At 46.0% G+C, this 19,960-nt stretch overlaps 1 protein-coding gene across 1 annotated transcript in view; it reads left to right on the top strand.

Moving 5' to 3' along the window:
* The window catches only part of LOC133386566 (DEP domain-containing mTOR-interacting protein-like), a 57,821-nt gene extending 44,017 nt beyond the window's left edge, over positions 1-13,804 (top strand). The window contains exons 5-9 of the mRNA XM_061630252.1: positions 1,666-1,851; positions 5,388-5,528; positions 6,698-6,768; positions 10,480-10,584; positions 13,679-13,804. Coding sequence (XP_061486236.1) covers positions 1,666-1,851; positions 5,388-5,528; positions 6,698-6,768; positions 10,480-10,584; positions 13,679-13,804 — 629 coding nt within the window. The remainder of the gene's footprint in view (positions 1-1,665; positions 1,852-5,387; positions 5,529-6,697; positions 6,769-10,479; positions 10,585-13,678) is intronic.
* Positions 13,805-19,960: the final 6,156 nt, after the last annotated feature.

The raw sequence follows: 19,960 nt of genomic DNA, 5'->3' as shown, positions 1-19,960 counted from the left end.
AAATGAGAGCTAAGCTGGTTCTTAGGTGAAAGCTGGAAGATGGCATGGAAGTACTTATAGATAGCCATGATCAACAGAGGAGCCAAGGAGTAGAGAAGTGGTGGAGCTCAAAAGAATGTAGCTAAGGGGGAAAGAGGAACATTCAGCAGGCCTCCTTCCAATGTGAAGACAAGAGATTTCATTTTCCTTCATTAAGTTCCATCCTTCCCTTCCAAAATATTTCCCCCCTAAGGGAACTTTATAAGTATTTTGAAGGTCCTAGCCATGATGGCTATGCTCTGCCTCCATGATCGAAGGCAGCATGCTTGTGAATGCCACTTACTGGAAACCGCAGGAGAGGAGAGTGTTCTTTACACCCAAGTCCTGCTTGCGGCATCTGGTTGGCTACCATGAGAAGAGGATGCTGGACTAGGTCGGCCTAGGGTTGCTAGGCTCAGGGCCTGAGACTGATCCTGTATCTTTAGGAGAAGGGAAAGTCAGCCAAGTGCAGGTGTTCTTGCAACACTGTAATGGGAAAAACCACCAGGTGGAATTCTCCCTTCCGAGGTAGGTAGAGAGTGGATGTCATTCAATGAAACAGTTGAATGGAGAAGGGTAGCCCAGAATGACGAAAAAGTGTAAGTAAAAAGTCACAGTTTTATTCCATTTGTGTAAATTAAAATTGTATAAAAAAAGCCCAACGCGTTTCAGCTAATCTTATATAGCCTTCATCAGGGGCTGAAAGAGACAGATATACATTGGAATCACTAAACATTCTGTACAAACTTGTAACTTACAGTTTCTATTTTTTGGAAAAGGGGGGTGGGATGGGAGTACATGCATTTATTTACTCACATGCTTATTTTAAATTCTTCATTCTCCCTTCCCCCTGCACAACTTTTAAAGATACAGAAGACCTCTTGGAGGCTGGGCCTGGCAACCAAGAGGTCTTCTGTATTTTTACAGGTTGTGCAGGGGGAAGGGAGAATTCCACCTTGTGGTTTTTCCTATTACAGGGTTGCAAGAACACCTGCACTTGGCTGACTTTCTCTTCTCCTAGAGATACAGGATCAGTCTCAGGCCCTGAACCTGGCAGCCCTAGGTGGGCCACTGCCTAATCCAGCAGGCTCTTCTTATGTCTTTAATATCTAAAAGCACAAAGTAAAATCAGTTAAAAACAGCTACAATAAGAAACTAAAAGCAGATGAAAGTAACATCAAACACATTGAAATTATTAAAAGGCCTGGGAAAATCAGGGTTTCTCTTGGGGCTGAACAGGTAACAAAGTTGGCCACAGGCAAACCACCCCAGGGAGTAAATCTGCCACCATGAAGGCTCCTGTTCTCTCCCGTCTCACCTGGATGGCTTTGAGACCTGGAGGGGAGGCTCTGAAGACAATCTTGTGTGCAGAGTGACATGGAGGCAGGCAATCCTTCAGGCATCCCATCTGGATGTCCCAAGCCCTCCAGTGCTTTGAAGGTAAACAGTTGGACTTTTAATTGTCCCAAGAGCCAGTGCAGTGTGTGAGAGAAGGGCCCATTGACAAAAACATTCACCAACCACCAGGTTGCTGGTTCAAGACTGGTGAATCCTATCACCAGGCAGCTGTTTCCATGTTTTCTGGGGATAGGATGGGAAGAACAACTGCCCTTAATCTGTTTCCTCCACCCCCTGTTCTCTCCTCAGTGGCTGCCCAGCAGCATTTTTATGATGGCAACCTCCTCTATCAGTTTCGCATCAATTTCCGCCGGAGGAGGCGCCTCACAGAGCTGCTCAGCGAGAACTCTCCCAAGGCTCTTTCGGACAGCCCAGACAGCCCCTTCTGTCTCCGGAAGCTCAACCCTGAGCAAAACAGTTCAAGCTTCTTGTCAGGTAACTGCGGATGATGGTGCCAGTTGTGGGGAGCACTCAGGGAGAAATGACGATGGCTACCAACTTGGCAGTGATGGTCACCAACTTGGATGGTTCTTAGACAAATTCATGGAGGAATATAAGGCTATCAATGACTACTAGGCGTGATGGCTATGTTCTACCTCCACTGTCAGAGGCTGTATGCTTCTGAATACCAGTTGCTGGAAACTGCAGGAATTCCAGCTCTCGTCTGCCCCAGCCAGCACAGCCATGCTGACGGGGGCTCAATGTAGTCCAAAACACCTGGTGGGCACCAAGTTGGGGAAGGCTGAGCTTTAGGTTATAAAGGTATGACGTTGAGGTTGAACATGTAGAAGAAGTGTGGGAATGCATGACAACGACCAAAAATTAATAAATACCAAATTAGAAATAATAATAACAATAATAATAATAATAATAATTATTATTATTATTATTATTATTTAATATTTATGCCGCCTATCTGGCCGAAGCCACTCTAGGTGGCGTACATATTAAATTCAATAAAATACAAAAAATCAACAGTGACAAAATAGCAGCAATTGTAATACATAGCAACGGGCATTGAGTATATAATTAGCCCATCCCGATAGTCCCAAAGGCCTGACCAAACAGCCAAGTTTTTAATTTAAGGTATCCAGGGAAGGGGCATGTCGAAGATCGAACGGGAGGGAATTCCAGAGAGTGGGGGCCGCCACCGAAAAAGCCCTCTCTCTAGTCCCCACCAACCTAGCTACTTTTGTTGGTGGGATTGAGAGAAGGCCCTGCGTGGCGGATCTTGTCGGGCGGCATAGTTGGTGACGCTGGAGGTGCTCCTTCAGATAAACCGGGCCGAAACCGTATAGGGATTTAAAGGTTAACACCAACACCTTGAATTGGGCCCGGAAAACTACTGGAAGCCAGTGTAGATTAAATAATACTGGTGTAATATGATCACGGCGACGGCTGTTTGTAAGTAAACGAGCCGCCGCATTCTGTACCAGTTGAAGTTTCCGGACCGTTTTCAAGGGTAACCCCACGTAGAGCGCATTGCAGTAGTCTAATCGAGAGGTGACCAGGGCATGTACTACCAGTGGGAGCTGATGAACAGGGAGGTAGGGTTGCAGCCTGCGTATGAGGTGTAGTTGGTACCAGGCTGCCTGGCTCACTGCCGAAATCTGAGCCTCCATGGACAGCCTGGAATCAAGAACAACCCCCAGGCTGCGGACCTGGTCCTTCAGGGGCAATTGTACCCCATTAAACCTCAGGTCAACAGGACCCAGCCTACCCTTGTCTCCCACAAGCAGTACCTCGGTCTTGTCAGGATTTAGCTTCAGCCTGTTCCTTCCCATCCATCCACTCACGGATTCCAGGCACTTGGACATGGTCTCCACAGCCAACTCTGGTGAAGACTTAAACAAGAGATAGAGCTGTGTGTCATCCGCATATTGGTGACACTGCAGCCCAAATCTCCTGATGATAGATCCCAGCGGCTTCATATAGATGTTAAATAGCATGGGAGAGAGGATAGAACCCTGTGGCACTCCACAAGTGAGGGGCCAAGGGTCTGAAACCTCATCTCCCAATGCTACCTGTTGGTGCCTGTCAGAGAGAAAGGAACGGAACCACTGTAAAACAGTGCCTCCAATTCCCAGTCCTTCCAGGCGATTCATCAGGATACCGTGGTCAACGGTATCAAAAGCCGCTGAAAGATCTAGGAGGACAAGAAAGGTGAATTCTCCCCTATCTAATGCCCTCCTCATATCATCAACCAGAGCGACCAAGGCTGTTTCAGTTCCATGTCCAGTCCTGAAACCCGATTGGTATGGATCCAGATAATCCATTTCATCCAAGTGTGCTGACAATTGGTTAGCCACCACTCGCTCAATGATCTTGCCCAAAAATGGTAAATTCCAAACAGGGCGGAAGTTGTTCAGAACTTGGGGATCCAGGGAGGACTTCTTTAAAATAGGTCTTATAATTGCCTCCTTGAGGGCCAGTGGCATCACACCCTCCACTAAGGATGCGTTTACCACCGCCCTAATCCCTTCGCCCAGTTTCTCCTTGCAATTCACAAGGAGCCATGATGGGCAAGGATCAATCAGACAAGTGGTAGGCTTCACAGATGAAAGCACCTTGTCCACTTCCTCAGAAGGGAGAGGCCGAAACTGGACCGGATTGCAAATGGTCAACTCTGGTTCATTCACTGTATCCACGGCGTATGGAATCGAGCTCCTTAGGTGTTCGATTTTATCAGCAAAGTGTTTTGCCAATTTGTCACAGGAGGTCTTAGAATGTTCCAGGGGTACCTGAGCAACTGGACCGACCAGGCTTCGGACCACCTGGAACAACCTCCTGGGACAACACTCTGCGGATGCAATAGAGGCAGCAAAGAAATCCTTCTTTGCTGCCTTCACTGCCACCTGGTAGGCAGCTACTGCTGCTCTGACCTGTGTCCGAGCATCTTCAGAATGGGATTTTCGCCACCGGCGCTCTAGTCGTCTCACCTACGCAACCGTGGTGAATACCATGGCGCTATCTGAGTTCTGTTCAGGGGGAGAGGACGTTTCGGGGCAACTCGGTCTAATGCCCTGGTGATCCCCTCATTCCACTCCATCACCAGGGTTTCGACCGAGCGACCTTCAGCAGGTTCCAATTCCCCAAGCGCAGTCAGGAATCCATCTGGATCCATCAAGTGCCTGGGGCGGACCATTCTAATAGGTCCTTTGCCCCTGCGGAGGGCGTGTGGCAACGAGAAATCTATATTCACCAGATAGTGATCTGACCATGACACAGGGGTATAAGAAATAGCCCCCACTTTCAGAACACTTCCCTCCTCTCCCAGGACAAATACAAGGTCGAGAGCATGACCGGCTACGTGGGTGGGCTCAGTATTATTAAGGTGCAGTTCCCAGGAAGCCATGGTTTCCAGGAAATCCTGAGGGGCTCCAACGAGAGTGGTCTCAGCATGCACGTTGAAGTCCCTGAGAATTAATAGCTCTGGGGACAACACTCGTACATCCGAGATCACCTCGAGCACCTCGGCCAGGGAGTCTGCTGTGTTGCGGGGCGGGCGGTACACAAGCAGAATCCCTAAACTGCCCTTCGGGCCCAACCTCCAATACATGCAATCAACAACCTTGGTCCTCGGGAGCGGAGGTCTGGTAAAAACCAAAGATTCCCGATAGATGACTGCCACTCCCCCTCCCTGCCTTCCCACCCTCAGCTGCTGGGCGCAGCGGAAACCCGGCGGACACATGGCCTCAAGAATGGGAGCTGAGGCCTCGTCCAGCCAAGTTTCCGTAATGCACACCAGGTCTGCGCATTCATCCAAAATCATATCATGGATGATAGATGTTTTTTGTGACACAGACCTGGCATTACACAACAACAGTCGATTCAATATGGTTGAGCCTTGGACGTAGGTGACGCTTGAAAGAAGAGATTTAAGATTTTGCAGTGTCAGCTTTCTCCTTGAGGAATTGAAGATGCTGGCCTCATTATTTTTGCTTCAGCAGAGCCCTCTTTGTCTCTTGCAGTTCAACCCAATAAGGAAATCAAAACAGTCTCAGCAGTGCGAAGGAGCAGCGTCACCTCTCTTGCTGGAGGAGCCAATCCCTATTTCAATCTCTCCCCAAGTTTGGGGTTCCTGCCAGCTGTTGAATGCAACCCCAAATCTGGTGAGGAGGATCATGTTTCTGTCCTTACTCTTTGTTTTAGGTAGAGGTGGCTTGGAGCCATGAACGGCCATCGTGACACCACAGAGCCTAGAATATTGCCCTGGATATGTGCCACTGAGTAACATAATCCTAAGAGTGTGAAGATCAAACTGCACATTTTTTGTGAGGGGGAGGCTGGGAGGTGCTACTTCACCCTTTCCCCCCATGTTTTCTTCACCTCAAAACTGCCCTCCCCAAGCTTTGTTTTCCCCAACTGTGGTGAGGAAGAATACAAGGGACCTGTACTTTTCCCTGCGTCAGGGATGAGAACCCCTGGCTTGTGGCCAGTTGTAGCTTTTGTCCAGTCCTCTGGGTTTCCTCTGGCCATCAGCTTTTCAGCAGGGAAGAGAAAGGCACTTGGATGCTGTGCAAATTGCAGCTTCTTTCTTTACAAGAAGATCAAGTCAGAAAAAGAAATGTCTCAGTAGACTTGTGTACCTTGCAAATTATGCAAAAAAGTAATCCATGCATTTTGCAATTTTATGCATGCATACAGTTTTGGGGATGCAATTGCATTTTGATGTGTGAGGTTTTATAGTTGGAAGGCTGGGCTTGCATCTCAGTTGATCTGTGTTCTTAGTAATGGATTACAATACACGTAAGCACAAACAGCATAATTAGAATCAGGTCGTGATCCTATGCATACTGCCTTGGAACTAAGCCTAGGTAAACCTAGTGGAGACTTGATTCCAAACACATATTCTTAGGATTGGGATGGAAACCCCCCCTTTTTCTGTTTTCTTATCTGCTCTCCATGTGACTGATAGCCTTTTTTTGTCATCCCAACTCTACACAGCAAAGGAGCTGAGGGGAGCCTGTGAGCAACACAGTTGCAATGAATTCTGTTCATTTCTCTTCCAAAGAGCCATTGCATTTGATTAAAACAACAATAACATTGTAGAGGCTGAAGTTGGCCCTGCTGAGATCTACTTGCATTTCTGTAAAATGTTTTTTATTTTGACTCCAGCACATGTGTGCTTCCACCAAGAACCACCTGCACATGGAAAATCATCTGTCTCCTCTGGTTAACATTCATGGTTCACTTCCCCATTCCCTCTGCTATGTTATGCTTTTTTGTGCACTTGACTGTCTGATGACACCTGTACACTTTTTTCTGCCCCCTCTACAAGTATTAAAGAGGCCTATCACCAATGAGGAGCTTCTGACCCCTGGGGCACCATACATCAAGAAAACACTAACGGTAAGTAAGCGACCCAGTCATCAGAATGTTCCATTACACTTATTGCTCAGTCCTTCTGCTTCCTTGCTGTAGACCAAACCCTTGCTTAAAAATATAAATGTACTGCCTTCAAGTTGATTCCGACTTATGGTGACCCTATGAATTGGGTTTTCATGAGGCTGAGAGGCAGTGACTGGCCCAAGGTCACTCAGTGAGCTTCATGGCTATGTGAGGATTCGAACCCTGGTCTCCCAGGTCGTAGTCCAACACCTTAACCTGCTCCCTCACTTGCCCTACTGCCCCACCCCTCCCTTTTGCCGCCCTGCCTGCCCCTGCTCGCCCTGCTGCCCCTGCTCGCCCTGCTCACCCTGCTCACCCTGCTGCCTCCACTGTCTCACGTGAGCCCCCGCTCGCCCTGCTGTCGGCTGACTGTTAAACCACTCTGGCCACTGGAGCTCTGTCAGGGGAATAGGAGTCTCCTCTCAGCATCCTTCACAAACTACACTTCCCAGGATTCTCTGAGGGAAGCCATGACTGTCTCATGTGAAATCAAAGTCTGATGTGGGTGTGGCCCCCTGATTGGTCAAGCCCAGCAGCTGGGAGTCTGGCTTTTAGAACTCTGACAGTTGGTTCTTACCGAGCATGCCCACATTGTCATTCAGTTCAATGCTAAATTTCTTAAATTAATTAAAAATCAGCCAGGCTTTTAAAAACTTTTAAACTACAGAAGATGAAGGTCAGAGTAAGGGGCATGGTCAGTAATAGGATTACAGGTACTCTGTGAACATGGCTGATTTTTAATGAATTTCAACAGATTATGAGAACTCTGACATAAAAAAGTCCAAAAGGGGTCTGGGTTTTTTCCCTCTCTTTAGACTTTGAACTCTCAATTCTTTCTGACTGTTTTGTGTATTGCCATGAAAATTGAGAGGGTTGTTAAGCAAGCGTTTCTGAGTTCAGGAATATAAGTTTTGTAAGGTTTTCTTTTGAAATGAGTTTATGGGAAGCATCAGAATGGCATGTGGGGTATTTTCAATTGAACAATGCAGAATGTGAAAAATCCACACTGGCTATAGTATAGTGGCTGTATATTTAGGGGAAAGTGTGTATATATTATGCACACTTTCCCTTGATATATGCATTTTTGTAAACATTGGTTGTCAAACTGCATTGCAAATTGCAAATAAGTGCAAATTTTGAAGGATGGCTGTGTTTCGGTTGTCATATTATTTCAGAAAGTGTGAATTTGGTAAATTCGACTTCAAATGTGAACTGCACTGAATTTCTCACCCATTCCTATGTATAAACTGGCAGCGATCCTGGTGTATTCCAGTGAGAACCAGTGTGACTACTTTGGAGTAACTGGATTGTAACATGTGTGGGAGGTTTATGCCTTTTAATTTTCCTCTGACTTTTAATTGTAACTTTCATTTTTTTATCGTTTTCTCTTTCTGTGCTTTTGGGTTTTGATTTGCAGTATTTTCCTGTGAGTCAGAAGATGGTGCCAAGAAAGACAGCATCTGATGGCTCTTTCAAAAGTAATGATGTAAGAAGGGTGTCTGTGATTTTCGAAAGGGGGTGGCTGGGAACTTGACCACCAGATAGATGCCAGGGTTCGGATGTGTTAGCGTGGCTGCAGAAAGAAGCTACTGTTTTGACTCCTTGCAGCTGCATGAATTGGATTAAGTGCCATCAGAGTTTCCTTGCATCATTATGAAAATGGGATAAGATGGGGAGTGTAAAGGTTATGGAACTGGTCATGAGAAGCTGCCATTGCCTTGGACTGGAATCCCTGTGGATCATGGGTGGGATTCCCCCCCCCAGTCAAATGGCCACATTTCCTTATGGGGACACATGTAAGCACCTGAGGATTCTATGCACATGCATATGTGTATGTATATTAGGAGCCAGCTGTGAGTCGTCTAGCCTGGTGAGAGGACCCTTCCCCTCTGACCTATATTTTAAGCCAGGGTGCTGAGGCACCTTGCAGTGCAGCAACAGAAACACCTGGAGCTCTATTGTCTGTGAGCTTTCTTTTTCCCTTGTACTTACTTGCTTAAGTTTACATTATTTCTCTGAGAGTTGCTCAGAGCTCTTATAGCTAGAGCTTAGAAGATGTGGGAACTGGTCCCAGCCATTTCTCTCCCAAGAGACTTCCCAGCAGTTCTAAATGATCTGAACCAAAGAGAAGTGGAGGCTCATCATTAACGTGGCTGACAAAAGGTGGCAACCCAAATCCCCTGTGTCTTAGTGCTTTGTAGCTTTCAGGCGATTCTTCACCAGAAGTTTCCAAGTTTATTCTGGCTGCTAAATTGTTTTTGCCCTATATGAATTGATTATATTTTGTATAACTGACTCTCTTCCCCAGTGCTTTGTATTTTGAACATTTGTTGTAAGCTGCTTTAGGTGCAGCACACTGTGGCAAGGCAGCATATAAATAAACTCAATCAATCCATCAATCATTATGTCTATCCATGTAAACAAAAGACATTATCGCAGCATTCCAGCCAAGCAAAAGCACTCACTGAGAGCATGCAGCAGGACTGGTGAGGGCCAAGGTTTGAGGAGCGGAAATGACCTAGGGAGTATCCTAAGAGATAGACTGAGGCCCACAGGGTGCCCTGCCCAGAGCCAAAGGATGCAGACTGAGGCGAGGTGATGTCTTTCCAAAGCGGTGCGCTTCATTCACCTGTCTACTTTGACTTACTACTTTCTCTAACTATCCTAACTAAGCAGTCTCTGCAGCGTTTGGGGAGAGTTGACTCAGCACTTGTACCGTGGAAGACACCAGCTTAAGTAGGGAAGCTTTTCACCCATAGCGGCTCTGCCTGAGTTCCACCCTTTGAACGTCTCTCTTCTCGCACCTCCTCGCACGGGGCAAGTCTCAGCCAGCCCATCCGACAGCAGGGCTTCGATAGGTGACAGCGTGGCCTCGGGAAGTGGGTTGCTGATTGGCTGGGAAGCGTTCAAAGTGTCTGGTGGGGATTCCTGCACGGGAGTAGATGACGTGATCAGAGAGTCGCTTCCCAACTGCTCAGGCATTGGACTCGCAGGTGGGACAGGAGCTGCCTCGGTGGAAATGCCGGGCATGGGAATTTGAGGGCTGCCGGAACCCTCCCTCTCTCATCTCCCTTCCTCCAGCTCCCCAAGGAGCCTCGTCCTCGTCTGACTCTTCTCCCTGATCTAACTCTCCCTTCGACTGGGGCACAACACAGGGCTGCATTTGGCCCCAAGGCCTGGCTTTCCCTACCCCTGTGATCATGCACATTCTATGCTTTCAGATTAGAGAATTGTGGGTGATTTTGACCCAAGATAAAAGGACCACTTAGGCTGCAGGGCCACCCTGTGTGAGCATTCTGTCAGCTATCCTTGGTGCTTGCTCCTCAGTCTGAGCAACTTGCCTCTAGCATGAGGCCATTGTTTGCCTGAACCCCTGCACTCTTGGATCAACCGCTCACTCACATGGCTATAAACCCGTCTTTCTCGCTCTAGGTCATTGCAATGTGAATTTCTCTTTTTAACCAACCATTATTTATTGATGTTTTAAATGATGTTTTTACAGATTGTATTACAGTTTTGTATGTTGTAAAAGTGCAGTTTATAAACACTTCAATAAACAAATAAAATTGGTACCCCCTGCTGCCTCTTCCCCACCAAACTGCTGAACACAGAGCATTTTTGCAACACTTGAGTGAGAGAAATCTAATTTCAACAGTTCCTTTTCATTCGCAGATTGTGGGTGATGCAGTTGGCTGGGGATTTGTGGTCCGTGGTGGTCAGCCGTGCCACATCCAGGCTGTGGATCCAGGAGGACCAGCTGCTGCTGCTGGCATGAAGGTACCGGTTTTAGGTTGAGCTTCGTGAGTTAGTCATGTGTGAGAGAGACTTGCCTTGCATTAGTCTTCTCCAGCCTGGTGCATCCATATGTTGTTGGGCTTTACCTCCCATTATCTTTAACAATTGGCCCTGTTGGCTGGAGCTGATGGGAGCTGGAGCCCAACTGGCCAAATGGTTACTGTTGGCAGGTCTCCAAAGGTTTTCAGGTCTAGCTCTTCTCCCTCCTAAGGAAGGGCCATCCATACACCAAAATTACCTGCAGGTTTTTTGGAGCTGGAAACCAGCAAATAAACCAAGAGAAGAGAGAACCAAAAATTGTACAGGCAAAATCCTGACTTCAACAGGAAGACTTTATTGCCAATGGACAACCTGAGTGAGTGGAGTTATTCCACTATCTTGGAATGCTTTGCTGCCCAGACCAGCCTGCCCCAACCTGATGCCTCAGGATGGATGAATCTGTCAATTTTCTCAGTTTCTCATTTTTTTCCAATCTTAAATTTGGTTCGTCACATTTTAGTAACCGTTTGTATTAAACAAAGAAATCCCCATGAAAATTCATTAGCATGTTAGTGCACATTTTCCTTAAAATACACATTCTTGTATGCACATTTTTGCAAGCAATTTCCTCTAACATACATAAATGCATTACATTATCTTAATGAATGCATTCATTTTTATGCACACTTTCCCCTGATATCTGCATTTTTGTATTGTGTGGTTAGAGAACTCCATTGCAAAATTCAGACAAGTGCAAATTTCAAATGATAGTTGTGTTTTGGTCCATGTAATGATTTGAGAACTACGAATTAAGTAGTTTCTCATTAAAATGCAATCAAAATTGAATTTCTGCCACATCCCTACTGGTGCCTTCCAGATGATATTGGACAACAACTGCCATCAGCCTCAGCCATTTTGGCCAATGTTTAAGGATGTTAAGGATGGTGGGAGTTGTAGTCTGAGAGGGCACCAGAGTTGGGGAAGGGTGACCTACAGAGAAAGTCTAGCTGGTAACCCACCACCCGGTTACAGATCAACGCAAGCCATCAAAATGAGTGTGGTGCAACAAGGAAGCAGATATATCATCATAGTAAGGGCCAGAATATAAAGATCAAATAAGGAACAGATGTGAGGCTTTAAACTTAGCTGACAGACAAGCAGAAGAACTATGGACTGAAGTCAGAGACATTATCAGGGAAAATGCAAAAAGACAATACCTCTAATTATAAAGAGAGAAAGACCTCAATGGGTGACTGAAGAAACTCTTAAAATGGTTAAAGAAAGAAGGAAAGAAAAAGGAGATAGAAACACAGTCAGAACCCTAAATGCAACAATACAGCGACTAGTACGTAGGGACAAAGAGAACTATTACAATAGTTATTGCATAGAAATAGAAGAGGACAACAAAAAGGGTAGAACAAGACCCCTGTTTCAAAAGATTAGAGAAATGAAAGGGAAATTTAAACCACGAATAGGGATGTTGAATAATCAACAGGGGAACACACTGACTGACCGAGATGAAATAAAAGGAAGATGGAAGCAATACACTGAAGAACTCTATAAAAGAGATGCCAGGATGACAGATTCATTCACGGAGGAACCATATGATGAAGAACCAGACATTTTTGAATGTGACATAAAAGCTGCTCTTAAAATACAACAACAAAGGCCAGAAGATTTTTGGTTAAATGAGCCAAGCCACAGTCTGCTGATGGTGGTGGTGGTCATCGTCATTTATTACTTAATCGGACCATAATTGCACAAACAGCCCCCGCATATCATGCAAGCTACATCTGCTGACATTTCCTCTTCTGCACAACAATGAAAGATGCAAGAGCCCTGCCCTCTTTTCCATCTGACCACACCCTGTGTGTAGATCAGGGGTGGGGAACCTGTGCCTCTCCAGATATTGTTAGGCTACACCCCCTGCCATTCCTGAACTTAAGAGAGCCCAACAACTTCTGGAGGGCCACAGGTTCCACACCTGGCCCTGATCTCCACTTGCTGTGCCATCGATCATGAACCACCATTTGGTCACATGCTAGAGAGGTTGATTCCCAGAACTGAAGGCGCTTCCAGACTGTTGCTATTTTTGGGTTGGGATGCAATCACATCCCTGTAAATTCAGGTTGTTTGATAACAATTGATTGGAAGGTCTTGTGCGACAAACCTGCTTCCCTAAAACATCCGACTTTTTGTGATCAAGAAAATGATGGGACAATGCACTTGAAAATGTGGAATAACACTTACTCGGCACAATATTGTCTAACCTCCCCACAAACCAGTCAGGATGAGTGCTCACTAAGGCTACAATCCTTAGGGGAAGGGCTGCAGCTCAGTGGCAGAGCATCTGCCTTGCATGCAGGAGGTACCAAGGTTAGGGCTGGGACAGACCCCTGCCTGAAACCCTGGAGAGCTGCTGCCAGTCAGTGTAGACAATACTGAGCTAGATGGACCAATGGTCTGACTCAGTGTAAGGCCACTTCCTATGTACCCCACTTACGTGGGAATAAGCCCCATTGAACTCAGTAGGACTTACTAATGGCTAGGCATGGTTAGGATTGTGCTGTAACTAGCCACTATTGTTTAGCCTCTCTGCAAACAAATCAGGATGAATGCTCAATAAACAGGTCAGCTGGAAGCTCCTTTGGTCCATGTCCAAAGTAAACCTCTGGCATACCTAGACATGTGTGAATATATGAAGTGACCTCTCCAGGGTCATGGGCAGCAAGTAGTTTTTCTCAACACTTGCCTATCTCAGCCTTAAAACCTGGGATTGAGCCTGGCTCCTCCAGTATACAAAGCAAAGCACATGCAGTAGTTCTGAGCTGTGGCTGCTCCTATCACAGTCCATCCTGAAAAGTATCTAGTCAAACTTCCCTCAACATTCTTACAGAGATTTTGTGTGAGCAAGATTTTCCAGAGTTGCCTAGAATTGAACATCTGATGGAATTTTGCTGGCTTCTCCAGAGAAGCGTGAAATCCACTTGAGAAATTTCACTGCTCTGAGTGAGTTGCTTAACTCCCACAAACCTTTCACCTGGCTGAAAAATGTAGTGAAGCTCTTGGTGTAACCTCCTTTCCCCCTCATTTTTAGGTATGCCAGTTTGTGTGTTCTGTGAACGGGATGTACGTCTTACATTTGGACTATCAGACCATTAGCAGCCTCATCATGACAGGACCTCGAACCCTTGTGCTGGAGATCATGGAAGCCATTGAATGAGTAAAAAGGCTATTCCGTGCCTTCCTCCTCCACAAACACACAAATGCTCGTCTGAGACCATCAAAAACGCATTTCATCAGCCACATGGATGAGCCAATCTGCCGAGTGATTCCTTTAAACCCAGAAGGGGCTGGGCATTTCCTCTTTCACCTACTAATTAAGAGGCAGAGAATATCCCAAAGATGCCAAGGTGATTTTTGAAGAGAGGACTCTTGAAAACACCAAGCACCTTTCCAAATGGAGAACATGTATTAAAGAGAGGCGGGATTCTTTTTCAGAAGAAGAGTAATAAATAAATACTCTTCTGAACAGCTGTTTCACAAGAATGTTACCAAAGTTCTGCGCTATTCACTTTTTTCTCATAGTGCCTCTGTTTGCCTCAGAGGAAAAGAGAGCAACTTCCTCACAAGAATGGAGAGGACGACGAGATGACTTCACTGAAAATGATCCTCCTTGTGGGACAAAAGGTGTGGCAGACACCCGTGTGTGTTATGTGCAGGCAAAGCAGAAGTCAACCACTGGGTCCAGAATAGAATTCTGCCAGTGGGACTTTCAACAAAATGTTGCCTCGTGGAATGCTTCTGTACAGTATGTCTGTCACTGACCCACCCATGCCCTCTTGCGGGTTACTCCATTCCATTCCTCTGCTCTTTTCTTGAGTGTTCCATTATTTTTCCCAACAGACATTCAGCATTCTGTGGCCACTGAGCATCCTCAGTCTTCACTGGGCTGTGTCTTGGGTGTTCAGGGTGCTTTTTCTAAAGATTTATTGTACTTCTGCAAACAATTCTGCAGTTCCCCCTCTTGTCTCTGAGTGGCTGTCTTGTAGCTACAGTCTCATTGGCACTCACCAGCTGAGTTTGCTGTTAGAGGGAGCAATAATACACTGATGCTGTAGGGCAGGGGTAGCCAATGTGGTGCCCTCCCAATGTTGCTGGGCTACCATCTCATCATACCTGACCATTGCCCATGCTGTCTGGGGCTGATGGGAGTTGGAGTCCAACAACATCTGGAGGGCAGCACATGAGCTACCCCTCTAAGGCAGTGTTCTTCAACCTTGTGTTCCTGCCCGGTCCCCGGATGTTGCTGAACTACAACTCCTATAATTCCTGGTCATTGTTCTAAGCTGTCTGGAGGGATGATGGGAGTTAGAGTCCAAAAACATCTGGGGACCCAAGGTTGATGAATGCTGCTCTGGGGTGTTTAATGAACTTCCCATAGTTCTCTCAGTAGTCCTTACAAACAGGAAGATGGGCTGAAACCACAGTTTCCAGTTGAGATGGTAGCATTTCCTGTTGCTTTTTGGCAAGTCCTAGTCTTATTTCTGAAATACATAGACATGAGATGTCCTCGTCACGTTACACCTGCTTTAAGTGCCTTGCATTCCTGTTGTTTTCTAGTGCACTGACGGGGTGGTGGTATTGCTGGCCACTTTGCATCGGAGGCCTCGGAATAGATGAAATGATGCTTAGCCCACCAGTCTCCACTAAGCAGATGTGTGTTGCAAAACACAGCTCACTCCTAGTCATCTCCTGTGCCTGTAGGACGGGGGCCAGGGAAGTCGTGACTCTCCAGATGTTGTTGGACTCCAACTCCCATCATCCTTGACCATTGGCCATGCTGCCTGGCACTGATGGGCATTGGAGTCCAGCAACATCTGGAAGGCCACAGACATTCCCCACCCCAGCTGCAGCCCTCCATATTCACTCCCATGCTTTTGGCATTTCCCAGGGTCTATCCGGTATATGCAGCTGTCAGTGCTGTGTGGGGAATGTGGCTGTGGTGGGCGCCAATTACATTAATGATTCTGACATCAATGAAAGTGAACTCTCTCACACGACTGTGTGTGGATGCACACAAATGTGAGCGCACACAAGGCTTATCTGTGCTATTTTTGTCAATGTTGTGTAGAATTTGCTATTCAGGCAGGATATCATCAAGGGAAGATCAGCTGCCCTGGCTCAAGCTGACTATACAAGTTCATAGCTCACTACTGTGGGCTTATTTATTATTAAATTTATATCCCACTCTTCCTCCCAGAAGAGCTCCCCAAGGAGGCATCTAGTGCTGCCAATTTGCCAAGATGACACAGTGGGACTTTCCCTTCTTCTCCTCTCTCCATGCATCCTCAAAATCTGCAAATCCCTGAAGCAGATTTTGAAGGTGCAATGGGGGACTGCAGGGAAGAGGAAGGGAACTGTGCAAGTGGAAGTCTGCTGCACCAGTGGAATAGCAGCTTGGACACAACCGTTTGATTTGGCCTGGGAGAACTGATCCTCCTCTCCATTTTCCCTCTTCTCCCCTTTCCTTCCATGCCTTCTCTTTTTAATATGTAAGCCTGCTGGCAGTGTCTCTCTCATTTTATTCTGTTGATGTGAGCAACTTCGCAAAACGATCATTGTCTGAAAAGTGCAATTAAAAATATAGTGAATAATGTATTGTTTTTGAAAACCTTATTCAAAGGCCACTGGTACCATTTTAATGCAAGAACACTCACTGGCAAAATGAAGTAATTTAATGTGCCAGTTTGACATGCTGTTTGTTCATCTGTAAGATGATTTGACCCTGGAACTATAAGGGACTGGAATTAAATATGGCACACAGGTCCAGGATACAGTTGTAGACTAGTTCAACTGCTGCACCCATTTATATAGGAGAGAAAAGTTTCAAAACATGTAATAAAATGATACCTGGCTTAGGACATAGGAAGTTGCCCTATATTGAGTCAGACCATTGGTCCAGCTAGCTCAGTACTGCATACACTGACTGGCAGCACTCTCAGGCAGGGGTCTCTCTCCCACCCCAAACCTGGAGATGCTGAACCACTGAGCCACAGCCCTTCCCCTCTGTGCCTTTATTGCTGAGATATCAAATGCAGTCATGTGCAGTTTGTTCACCTTCAGGACTCAGTTCTGTGTTTCATGTCTGCCCGTTGTCTTGGCCACAGACCACCTCCAAGAAGCCCAGGAGATATTAAAAATGCATTATAATTTGATATTTCCTTAGAGCACTGTGCGATCAAAATGAAACTTTGAATGGGTGTTTGTGATCCAGCTCATTTGAAGTTTGAACACCAGCTCAGCTTCCCTGAATCCTTTTTGCGGGGGTGGCAGAAAGGGTGCAAAATATATTGAAGTGGATGGACTCTCAAACATTATGCTTCACTCATTTACATTTTAGTTAATTCTCTAATGGCTGTATGTTCCACCTCTCCATTGGCACATACGTCTCTGGTTTCTTAATATTTAATTGTCAAATATAGGAACAGTGATTCCCCTGCACTTCCTTAGAGGGAGCCTAATATTGTACAATTGGCTCTGGATTTTTGTTAGCCCAAGAATAGCACTAAGAGGAAGATGTGGGATTTTAGGCCCTTTAGGCAAAAATATAAAATCGTATTTTGTGCATGCTAGATTATAGTTTTCTTCATTTTCCCTTCCCCCAAGTCCTGCTCATCAGTGCATTACTCTGACCAAAGCCTCTGCTAACTTTAGTGAGGGTTGCCTTCTGCACCCCAATGAATAGGAAATTCCACCCTAAACCATTATCTCAGAGCCTGTGACCCTTTCCTGCCACTCAGAGTTCGCTGAATTTTCATGAAGGGCCTTTTCAGGAACTTGAAAGGCGCACTTGTTAAAAATTCATGCCTCAAAGTTTTTTTGCTGGTTAATGATCTAGCATCATTTCCCATTTTTAGCAGATGTTATAATAACTGCACTGAGCAAAGTGGTTGTGGAGGGAAGGCTTGCTGAAGGAAAATATTGGGGCCCGGTTTGTGATCCCCAAGAAACACGAAAGCTTGAAGATGGGCATGATTTAACCAGAGAAATTACAGCTAGCTCCTTGGGCTGAGAGGGAGCCCAGCTTGTTCCCAGTTTCACAGTTTGGCTGATATGCAAACCAATCACATCCAGATTCAGTGATCAGCCTTACGCCTCCCCTGTGCTTTAGGAAGTCATCTTGCCTTTTAGTTTTTCATCTGGCATGTGTAATACAATAATTCATCAGTTCATATATCACCTCATGGTAGAAAATGGATTTTTTTTAAAAAAAAGTACAATGCTAATGGTGGTGGTTCTTAGTGACGACTCCGACACTAGCCAATTGGCACTGTGCAGAGTCCTGCAACAAGTTTGCAGAACTGTTCCCAAACCCCACCACTGTTCTGCAGCATCTGTCCATGGCACATTCATTGATTTTAAGAAGAGAGAGTTGAAGAGACCCCAATAAAATTGTACAATGTCATTTTAAGTGAATCAGGTCTTCTCCTCCTTCAGTTCTGGATTTTTTCTCCAACCACATTCCATTTGCCTTGTAAGACCTTGCAGGAATGGGTGAAAATGCCCAAACCAGCATGAAGTGCTTAGGGTCTTTGTGCAAACGGGGGGGGGGCACCCTCTAGTGCTAGCAAGCCAAAGATGTCTCAGCCTGGAGCAGTAGTGTGTCATTTGCAAGGCTGTAGCCCTCTTGCTGCAATCCTTGGATGGCCCATTGCCCATGCCCAAGAACTGAAAGTTCATAGCATTTTGTCAAAGCCACATCTGCCTGCTGTGTGGTCATTTCAAGGAGCAGAAACTTAAAAGACAAGAAAAGTGTTTCTCTGAATAGGCAAGAGCAGCCCTCCTTAAATTAATGAGTGAAGGGCCACAGCTCAGTGGTAGGGCATCTCTTTTCCATGCAGAAAGTCCAGGGTTCAATTCCAAACATTTTTAGGTAGGGTTTGGGAGAGACCTTTGCTTGAAACCCTGGAGAACCGCTGTCAGTCATGAGCGAGATGGGCCAATGGTCTGACTCGATATAAGGCTGCTTCTTATGTTCCAAATGGGTCTTTCCCCTCCCATTTCCTCTTTCACTAACAAATGGAAAGTCATTTTAACTGCCCATATATACAAATTACTACAGATGACCATGACCAGGTTGTATAATTCAAAATGCTTAAGGACACACAGGCTGGGTGTGCTGTACTGAGTATATTGTTGTTGTTGTCGTCATCGTCGTCGTCATCATCATCGTAACAAGTGGTCTGACTCAATATAAGGCAGATTTCTATGTTCGTTTGAGCCCTCTTGTGGTATTTGCTCCCACAAGAGGCGGTGATGGCCACCAACATGGATGGCTTTAAAAGTGTTTAGACAGATTCGTGGAGCACAAAGCCATCAGTGGCTACTAACCCTGATGGCCATGTTCGGCGTCCACTGTTGGAGGCAGTATGAATACCAGTTGCTGAAAACTGTAGGAGGGGAGAGTGCTGTTGCATTCATTGGAGCATCTGGTAGGCCACTGTGAGTACAGAACACTGGACTAGATGGGCCATTGGCCTGATCCATCAGGGCTCTTTCTATATAAATGGGATGGTTAGGCCAGACTCCATTACGTCCCCTGAAAAGTAGGGCAATGGTCATAGGTTGCCCTGAAATGAAGTAGGATAGCATCCTGTCCCGTTTCACATGCTCCTCTTATGCCCTATCATTTCACCTCCCTGCTGGGAAAAAGCTTTATTTGTTAAATTTCCTCATGTCAGGCAGGCAACTGTTAAGGCACAAGCTGTTATGGCTGGAAGAACAAAGCATATAGACCTAGCCCCATCGCCCATAGTGTTGTCCAGTTCATGTGTCCCAGAAGTACCTTAAGTCCCCATGAGACCATGCTAGGGAGTTGGAGTCCAACAACATCTGGAAGGCACCATTCTAATCTAGGTTGGTTGTTGGCTAACCCAGGTTTAGAACTTCAGGTTTTGCCATGCATTCCTTGGGTAGCCATAGGCACTGATGTTCCAGGGCAGGGTGTACTCCATACATTGTTGAGCCACAACTCTCATCACCCCTGGCCAACTGTAGGAAGCCAGTAAGCAGGACCTGAGTGCAACAGTACTCTCCCCACTTGTGGTTGTGTATTCAAAAGCCTATTGCCTCTGATGATGGAGGTAGAACATAGCCATTGTGGCTAGTAGCCGTTGATAGCCTTCTTCTCCATGAATTTGTCTCATGCTCTTTGAAAGCCCTTCAAGTTGGTGGCCATCACTACATCTTGTGGCAGCAAATTCCATACTTTAATGATGAACCCTGCACGAAGTCCTCTTCTAACATTCAGCTTCTTTGGATGTCCTTGAGGGCTAGCATTATCAAAGAGGGAGAAAAACTGTTGTCTGTGCACTTT

The sequence above is a fragment of the Rhineura floridana genome, chromosome 6 (assembly GCF_030035675.1).
Source record: "Rhineura floridana isolate rRhiFlo1 chromosome 6, rRhiFlo1.hap2, whole genome shotgun sequence".
Classification (NCBI taxonomy): Eukaryota; Metazoa; Chordata; class Lepidosauria; order Squamata; family Rhineuridae; genus Rhineura; species Rhineura floridana.
Note: the sequence above shows the minus strand (reverse complement) of the source record. Positions and strands in the feature narration are given on the sequence as shown.